The sequence below is a fragment of the Plecotus auritus genome (genome assembly GCF_963455305.1).
Source record: "Plecotus auritus genome assembly, chromosome: 13".
Classification (NCBI taxonomy): Eukaryota; Metazoa; Chordata; class Mammalia; order Chiroptera; family Vespertilionidae; genus Plecotus; species Plecotus auritus.
The window spans coordinates 23,592,142-23,601,887 of record NC_137779.1 but is presented as its reverse complement, the minus strand read 5'-3'; the positions used below and the strand labels follow the sequence as shown (position 1 = coordinate 23,601,887).

Genomic DNA, 9,746 nt, shown 5'->3' with positions numbered 1-9,746 from the left:
CTGAGTGGAAGTTCTACAATCAGGCTGGCGAGGGGCGACTGGGAGCGCTGCTTTTTTCAACCCGAAGGGAGACAAGCTCCCGATTACTCCAAACTCCAGTTTCTGGGGAGACGCGGGGGACCCAAACTCCTACTGGGAGAAGCTGGATTGTCTGCTGTGGGGTTGGAAAGTGAGGGAGGCTTGCTTGCAGGGCTGCGCGCAGGAATAATTGTTTACTGCGCTGGGGCATGGGATGCGGGGACACAGTCGGAGATGCAGAGCCGGCTTATTCGCAGCCATCGCTGTTTGCCACGCCCTAGCCTAGTGACGCCCTGAGACCCCGCCCTGCACAACCTACAAACCCACCCAAGCTCCAAGCAGTAGCTTTAGCATATGAATGACTTTCCTTATCACAGCTTAACCTAGCAAACTTGCAGCCCGGGTCAGACAGCTCCAAAACCTCCAAACCCCAAGCAAAGAGGAGAAAACTGTGGTTCTCGCTGTAGCGCCTGCTGGGTGGCCTCAGACAGTAGCTGACCTGCACCCCATTGGAGATCCAGAAGCCAGTGTACCTAGTGGTCAGTGTGAGACACCAGATTTCAACTCCTCACATCCATAAGTGACACATTCAAGAGGCAGACTCAGTGAGCACCAAAGCCCCACTGAAACAAGTCCTGCACCATAAGCATGTCTCCAGCACAGCAGTTCTTCCATTATAGACACAGCGGATCCTCACAGCCAATTGGCCTGGAGGTCAATTCCTCCCAGTGTACCAACAGCAATCAAGGCTTAACTACACCAAGACTTTGCACTCAGCCCACAAAGGGGTGTACCAAAGGCGTCCGCCTCAGGTGATTGGGGAGGCTGAGCTACTGGCCCCTATAGGTCACCTACCACACAAAGCCACTCCATCAACACAGGGAAGCAGCAAAATGCGGAGACAAAGAAACATGTCACGAATGAAAGAAATGAAGGAAAGCAAACTACTGGACGACATAGAGTTCAGAACCACATTTATAAGGTTACTCAAGAATCTTCTAAAAACCACCGAGAAACTTGATGAGACCTCCGAGGAGCTTAGTGAGACCTTCAAGGACCTTAATGAGAATGCCAAAAAATGGAAAAAAACCAGTCAGAAATTAAGCATACATTGTCTAAAATAAAGAATATACAGAAACTCAACTGTAGATCAACGTACCCCAAGAATCAAACCAAAGATCTGAAATATGAGAAAACAAAAAACACCCAACCAGAAAAACAAACAAACAAAAAGGATCCAAAAATATGAAGATAGTGTAAGGAGCCTCTGGGACAACTTTAAGCATACCAACATCTGAATTTTTGGGGTGCCAGAAGAAGACAGAGAGCAAAATATTGAAAACCTATTAGAAGAAATAATGACGGAAAAGTTTCCCTACCTGGTGAAAGAAATAGACTTACAAGTTCACGAAGCGCACAGAACCCCGTACAAGAGGAATCCAAAGAGGACCACACCAGACACATCATAATTAAAATGCCAAGGGCAAAAGACAAAGAGAGAATCTTGAAAGCAGCAAGAGAAAAACGGTTAGTTACCTACAAGGGAGCACCCATACGACTGTCAGCTGATTTCTCAGCAGAAACTATGCAGGCCAGAAGGGAGTGGCAAGAAATATTCAAAGTGATGAACAGCAAGAACCTACAAACAAGATTACTCTACCCAGCAAAGCTATCATTCAGAGTTGAAGGTCAGATAAAGAGCTTCACAAACAAGAAAAAGCTAAAGGAGTTCATCACCACCAAACCAGGATTACATGAAATGCTGAAGGGTATTCTTTAAGAAGAGGAAGAAGAAGAAAAAGGTAAAGATAAAAATTATGAAAAACAAAATGACATCAAATACTTACTTACCTACCAACAAGTGAATATAAAAATCAAGTGAGTAAAAAATCTGAAGAACAGAATGGATTGGTGAATATAATAGAATCAGGGACATAGAAAGGGAGTGGACTGACAATTCTCAGGGGGAAGGGGGTGTGAGAGGTGTAGGAAGAGATTGGAAAAAATCTTACACCTATGGATGAAGACAGTGGCGGGGGTAAGGGCATGGGGTGGGGTGGGGAATCAGGTGGAGGGGAGCTATGGGGGGAAAAAAAGAGGAACACCTGTAATAATTTGAAAAATAAACATTTATTTAAAAAAAATAAAAAAGATATTTGTGAGAAGCATATAAAAATAGTTCATAAGTTGCAAGTGCACTTCAATTGTTGACTACTGTTCTTTCACTACAACTGCTCAGGAAGAAAGCCCAGTTGATATAGGACTTTCCTCAGAGACGATTTTACCTCCTTATTCCTGAGGCTGTAGATCAAGGGGTTCAGCATGGGGGTGACCAGGTTATTCAGGACCTGAACCATTGCATCCAGCCAGGGGCTTGGCGTTGGCCTTAAGTAGATGAAGATCACTGGCATGTAGAAAAGTAGGATGGCAGTGAGGTGGGCGCTGCAGGTGGAGAAGGCATGGCGTTGGCCCTCGGCGGAGCGGATCTGCAGGATGGAGTAGACAATGCGACTGTAGGAGGTGAGGATGAGAAGAAAGCAGCTGAGGCCCACGAGGCCCACACTGATGAACCCCACCATCTCCAGGGCTGCGGTGTCCGCACACGCCAGCTTCAGCACCACGGGGATGTCACAGAAGAAGTAGTCCACCTCATTGGGGCCACAGTAGGGTAACTGGAAGGTGAGCATGGTTAGAAAGGTGGCCTGAACACAGCCAAAAAAGGAGGGCCCCGAGGCCAGGATGGCACACACTCGGGGGCTCATGATCACCTGGTAGCGTAGAGGGTGACAGATGGCCACAAAGCGGTCATAGGCCATCACCGTGTACAGGAAGCACTCGGTGCAGCCCAGGAAGTGGTAAAAGAAGAGCTGAGACACACAGCCTGCATAGGAGATGGCCCGGCTGTACCCCGAGAGGTAGAAGAGCATCTTGGGGGAACTCACAGAAGGGAAAAATATGTCACACACAGACAGTTCACACAGGAAGAAATACATAGGAGTGTGCAGTCGAGCGGAGGAGGCAATGGCCAGTAGGATGAGCAGGTTTCCCACTAGAGTGAAGACGTAGAAGGTCAAGAACAGGACAAAGAGCATGGTCTCCAGGTCCTCTGTGTGTGGGATGCCCAGCAGGATGAACTCGGTCACCACTGAGGCATTCCTCATGGCTGGGCCCAGGCCAGGCCCAGGAAAGGGTCTTGAGACACCAAAGTCTGAACACCAATAACAAATAATGAAGCTGTTTGGCTGTGTTTTTAACAAGCAGAACCCAGCCCCCTTAGGAATGCCAATGTCTGTATAAAACTTTAAGTCAGTAAGAGATGCTTATGTTAGAGCCACAGTCTATCCAACCCCTGGAAGGAATGTTTATGTGGAGGCAGGTGGTTGTCTTTGATGACAAGGCCAGGGGTTTAAAGGTATATTCAAAACATTCTCCTGTTAAGTGGGAAGCCTTTTAACAGTTCTTTAATTTATGGATTTACTCTCTTTAGGCATATTTCTATCTTGAACTCTCACAATATGTCTGAGCAACAAACTCGTACTCTTTAATACCCACTGAAAAATATCAGGAAAAGAAATAGCATTAGAAATCAGAACACTTCATTTAAACCCCGATTTCGCTGTCCTTGTTTAAGTAATTATACAACATTTTTCATCGACATAGTTACATTACCTAGGAAATAAAAATCTTAATTATCATAACTACATGAGCAACAAAAATACCCTAGTACAATAGTAAATTTTCTGAAATGACTGTGAAAATATTTGGGGGAAAAATTCAAATGAAGAGATTTCCTATCTTTTATGTATCTTAAAAGTTATTCCTTTACGTGCTTTCCTTTAATGCTCGTAGTGTATAATTATTTGCAAATAGATGCCTTATTAAACAACACTATTGAATAGACTTGGACCATATCATTTCCAGATTATATCCTCCCAGAACTGGGAGGTGTAATATTTCCAAACGTATCAGGAGATGTTGCTCTGGTTTTTGTGGTCCTTTTAACATTTTCTAAGAGCATTTGAGGCAAATTTGAAATGCTACGTCAAAGAAATAGAAGCAGCAAGGAAGGCACCGAATTCATGCTCCTGTGATGAAGAAAGAAATACAGGGACCCATAGGCAGAAGGTCAAAAACAGCTCTAATGAGAAAAATTCATCAAGTCAAGAGCAGGACCGAGGGTCTGGCAGCACAGAGATCTCCTCCTCTGATAACACATACTAATACCGATACCAATACCAATACCAATACTAATGCTATATAGGTGGATGTATTAATATGTGTATCATTTAACTATTTTCTGTGTACCAAAAAAAGGGCTTAACACATTAAAAAATATGACATTTTAAAAAAAATAAACATATAAGAAGAAACTATTACTACTATTGCCATCTACCAATCAGGAAACAAAATTTACAAAAAGTAAGCAAGTTGCCTGCATTTACAAAGCAAGTGTGAGACACAGCGAAGACAAATCTTTTTCATGCTATTGTCCATGCCCTTCACCACCAGGAACATTGCCTTCTGTTTGCCTGTCTTGTTAAGGACAGCCTGTCCCTCCGTTAGGCAAGGATACCCTTCTAGATGGGTTCCCATCATCATTTCATACTAAGCTAGGAAAAGGATTCTATTTCACTTCTTCCCGGTCTTTTCCATTCATGACATTAGAGCACATCCAGTTAACATCTAATTTAGTTTTTAAAATCACACAACGGGCTTTTGTCTTACCATTGACACTATACCTGAATATCAACCCCAATGTGGGAACTGGAGGTTAAAGAGACACATTCCCCATGGGGATTCCAATCATAACCTGTGGCAGGTGCCACTTAAACACATATCTAATAGAATGGCCACGCCAAAATGAGGAACTCACCTATTGCCCTAGAACTGAGCAAAAGCCAACATGGCCGAGAGAAACAGTGGCATTATGGAGGAGAAATGCTGTGACCACGGCCTTCTTGTTACTAATTCTAGCCACACGTGAGCACTATCTCTGAGCCGTGCAAATTTCTCTTCAATCTGGAGCATCTGTCCCAGGTCAGCAAAGGCTGTCAGTGGTCTTTGGTCCTTGCCTGTGATCAGACATCTTGATACTGGATGATTCTATAGGAAGGCCATTTTAGGAAAAAGAAGTCAGCAAGGACCAGGAAGGACCCTGTGTGAGGAGCTGGAGCTCATAGTGATATAAGAGCAGCAGTGTGGACACTCTCACTGTCTACCTGAGAGCACAGTCCCGTTTTCCAAAGTGTGGTTATGAGACCTGACAGTTACTGCTTCTCGGCAGAGCAGAGTGCTCTGGCTAAAGGCGCGTCAGGTCTCCTACTTATAAAGAATTGAGTCTCCTAGGGTTTGCACCATCAAGACCTGCACATACTCTCCTTGGAGTGCTTCATTGGAAGTTTTTCAAACCCCCTTAAGCCCTACTTTGGACGCACCGATGTCTCTGAGGGAGCAATTAAGTTTGTGAAACTAATTCATCATCTAGTTATAAGATAATAGTAATGAGATCATCAAGAAGGGTGCAATGAAGTGGGCTGTATTATATCTCTCCAGGAGAGTGTGCATGGGAGAAGGGGCTCCAATGCTAACCTCAGGTCACCTGCAGTGCTACCCCCTTTGTTGTGTGTTTCCTTTCATACCTTCAAGCCTTTGCTTGTGTCTCATTGGTCTGAGAATCATGTATATATCCATATGCCTCTACAGTTATCTCTCATAAATATCACTGTTCAAGACAGAAATCGAATTAGTGAATAGCTACTCATCACGTGTCAACTATTATCATGTGGGCTTTAAGTCATTTTCAAAGAGAAATAGTCATGTACTAGGCACATTCATAGGAGAAAGGGGGTGTAAACTATCTCCAAAGGAAAATTATGGACAAAATAGCCCATATTCAGTTAATTATTTATTGTCAGCACTTATCATGTGCTAAGTATTATGCTAAATTTTAAAATTAGTTGTTAAATTTAATCTCCAAAATAAACTTTATAAAGCAGGTAGTATTTTACAAAGAAACTGAAAAACAGATTAAATAACTTCATTATGACATAACTAGAAAGTGACTGACTCTTTATTTTCAAAATCGTATTGCCTTTAGGCAATATCTTATCAATTCCCAGAGATTTGGGTTTGCAGTCAAAGAGCAGCGGAGATAGATTATGGTCTTCAAGTGCCTGAAGGGCTGGTGGAAACCGGAAAAGCACTATGAGGAGACTCAGGAACTGTGGGAAGACCTGGTAGTAAGACATTTATTTACAATGTAGATAGGAAGTGTTTATTAGATGTACATCTAAATGTGCATCAGTGAAATAAGCAACCTTGTGAGGTAGCTAGCTCCTGGCCACTGGAAAGATCCAAGAAGGTGTATAGAGAATCATCCTTCAAGTATGTAATTAAGGACATTCTCACTTTGAATAAATATATTTAAGGTTCTTACTAATTCTGATATTTTATAATTTCATCTATACTGTAAAAGTTTTCAATGACACTGACCTAACACAACAAAAGGATAATTTAATTTAATAATGGTAATTCAATTAAACCTTTTTAAAAAATAAATCATGTATATAATCATAGTGATTACGTAACCATTAAAATGCCAAAACTGTTAAGAACAGATTAAAACAATTTTTAAATAATATTTTTATTGATTTCAGACAAAAAGGGAGAAGGAGAGATAGAAACATCAATGATGAGAAGGAATCATTGATTGGTTGCCACGTGCACACCCACAATTGGGATCGAGCCCATAACCCAGGCATGTGCCCTTGTCCAGAATAAAACCTGGGACCCTTCAGTCCACAGGCCAGCACTCTAGCCACTGAGCCAAACCCGCCAAGTTCGGGTCAAATTAATTTTATTTTTCTTACAAGAATTTTATTTTTTTCACAGGTAACACATAGTTGAGATATCCACTCAAAGAATTATGTCTCATCCCCACCACCCCAAAAACAAGACTGAGAAGCATGTTGCTTCTCCCTATAAAACATTTCTCCCAGTAAAAGCCATTCTTCATGGGGTATGTGTGTGGGCGGAAGACAGAACAAACAAAGCCTTCAACCCTCAACACCTCTTTTGTGAGGTCCCTCCATAGCCCGGAAAAATATACTCCATATTTCCTGCCATATTTCATATCTTTATCATGGGATGTCAGTTGCATATTTGTTTCTTTTCTCAGGCAGACTATGACTCACTCTGGTATAGGGATCACCTTTGCATTCCCCAACTGTAGCACAAAGTTATACACCAAATGATATCTGTCTGAGTGAACATGAAAAGGAATTAGATTGCATCTTTTATTCTTAAAAACTGTTCTATTTGGACCATCTGAGCAGCTCCCACCAGCACATTAAGGAATGGGAAGAGATCTTCAAAGGACTTAGGCTCCAGCAGGAATCCACTAAATGTGAAATAATTGGAGATGCATTGCCACCTTCTTCTTCAAGCTCTTGTTTCCTGAGAAACAAGGAGAACCAGCGCTGAAAGGCTTTGAGGCGTGTAGGCCGAGGGACAGGAAGAGTCTGCCTCCCCGGTAGGAGCATGTGCTGGCTCCCACACTGGCTGGAGGCACAGAGACAGCAGTACTGGTAGGCCTGGCAGGTTCCTGGGCTGCTCTCTGATTCTGAGAAGGACAGACAAACTGGTCTCCACATCTGTCCCTTCCGTTCCCATCATTCTCCTCTCAGTTTCCTTCCCTCTCAACTTCACTATTACAATAAATTGCAATAGTGTATTCTATATGCCTCAAGTGTGCTAGGATTCTCAATGAATTCCAGTCATACAAACAATAGCACACTGCATTGAAACAGCTCATTATTGTTCTTCTTAGCGTATTTCAACCAAAAGAAAAGAAGAGACAGAAAGGCAGAGAGAGAGACACACAGAGAGAGACACAGAGAGAGAGAGACAGAGAGAGAAAGAAAGAGAGAGACAGAGAGAGAGAGAGAGAGAGAGAGACAGAGAGACAGAGAGACAGAGAGAGAGGAATGGGGGACCAGGTCATACCTTTTCAATGAAACAGAAACCACAGACATCTTGAACCCAGAATGGTCCCCTGGTTGTACTGAGAAATGCAAAGCCAAGTCCAGATTTTCTAATGCGGCGTCAGACCGCAGTCACTGCTCCACAAAGTTCCCCACCTGCCCTTCCCACATGCTCACTGACATGCTGACCTTCTACATGGAAATAAACTTGATGCAGCCAGGGCCTGCCTCCAGGTCACAAAACCCAACAGATAGAATTGCTAGGTGACAGCAGTACACCAGTACCTTGGCTTCACTCAGAAGAAACTTGCCTAGGTCCCTGCTAGAAGTCATTCTCTTTACACAAGTCAATTTCTTTCAACAATTTCCAGACCAATAAAATGAGGGTTTATTCCGTTCAGGCATTTGAGGAGACAATCAAGGCAGCCAAGATAGAGTGTCAGGGTGAGGGGGACAAAAAAGGGACAAAGGGGTGTAGGTGGTAAAGAAAATAAAGATTGAGAAGCAGAAGGAGCAGGTTACTCTGCCTACTGTGGCAGGCTCCTTTCTACCTCATCAGCAATATGATGTCCTCGAGAAAGCACAGGCCCAGACTCAGAAAACCAGCCCTCGGGGCTTCATTCTGCCATCGCTCCTTACATATGCTTCACGTTCAACCCACTTGAACTCTTTGAATCCTAGTCCCCACATTGGAAAATGGAGGCAATCATAATATCTGGACGCTCCCATTTAAAAAAGATATTTGTGAGAAGCATATAAAAATAGTTCATAAGTTGTAAGTGCACTTTAATTGTTAACTACTGTTCTTCACTACAACTGCTCAGGAAGAAAGCCCAGTTGCTGTAGGACTTTCCTCAGAGATGATTTTACCTCCTTATTCCTGAGGCTGTAGATCAAGGGGTTCAGCATGGGGGTGACCAGGTTATTCAGGACCTGAACCATTGCATCCAGCCAGGGGTCTGGCGTTGGCCTTAAGTAGATGAGGACCACTGGCATGTAGGAAAGTAGGATGGCAGCGAGGTGGGCGCTGCAGGTGGAGAAGGCATGGCGTTGGCCCTCGGCGGAGCGGATCTGCAGGATGGAGTAGACAATGCGACTGTAGGAGGTGAGGATGAGAAGAAAGCAGCTGAGGGGCATGAGGCCCACACTGATGAACCCCACCATCTCCAGGGCTGCGGTGTCCGCACACGCCAGCTTCAGCATCACGGGGATGTCACAGAAGTAGTAGTCCACCTCATTGGGGCCACAGTAGGGTAACTGGAAGGTGAGCGTGGTTAGAAAGGTGGCCTGAACACAGCCAAAAAATGAGGTCCCCGAGGCCAGGATGGCACACACTCGGGGGCTCATGATCACCTGGTAGCGTAGAGGGTGACAGATGGCCACAAAGCGGTCATAGGCCATCACCGTGTACAGGAAGCACTCGGTGCAGCCCAGGAAATGGTAAAAGAAGAGCTGGGACACACAGCCTGCATAGGAGATTTCCCGGCTGTACCCCGAGAGGTAGAAGAGCATCTTGGGGGAACTCACAGAAGGGAAAAATATGTCACACACAGACAGTTCACACAGGAAGAAATACATGGGAGTGTGCAGTCGAGTGGAGGAGGCAATGGCCAGCAGGATGAGCAGGTTTCCCACTAGAGTGAAGATGTAGAAGGTCAAGAACAGGACAAAGAGCATGGTCTCCAGGTCCTCTGTGTGTGGGATGCCCAGCAGGATGAACTCGGTCACCACTGAGGCATTCCTCAT

At 44.1% G+C, this 9,746-nt stretch overlaps 2 protein-coding genes across 2 annotated transcripts; both read right to left on the bottom strand.

The window, feature by feature from the left end:
* Positions 1-2,243: 2,243 nt before the first annotated feature.
* LOC308238046 (olfactory receptor 10D1B-like) lies at positions 2,244-3,179 on the bottom strand (the record flags this gene model as incomplete). Its single annotated transcript, XM_080649589.1, has 1 exon — positions 2,244-3,179. One exon carries the CDS (start codon positions 3,177-3,179, stop codon positions 2,244-2,246), a length of 936 nt encoding a protein of 311 aa, XP_080505715.1.
* Positions 3,180-8,810: 5,631 nt separating this feature from the next.
* On the bottom strand, positions 8,811-9,746 carry LOC308238348 (olfactory receptor 10D1B-like; the record flags this gene model as incomplete). Its single annotated transcript, XM_080650106.1, has 1 exon — positions 8,811-9,746. One exon carries the CDS (start codon positions 9,744-9,746, stop codon positions 8,811-8,813), a length of 936 nt encoding a protein of 311 aa, XP_080506232.1.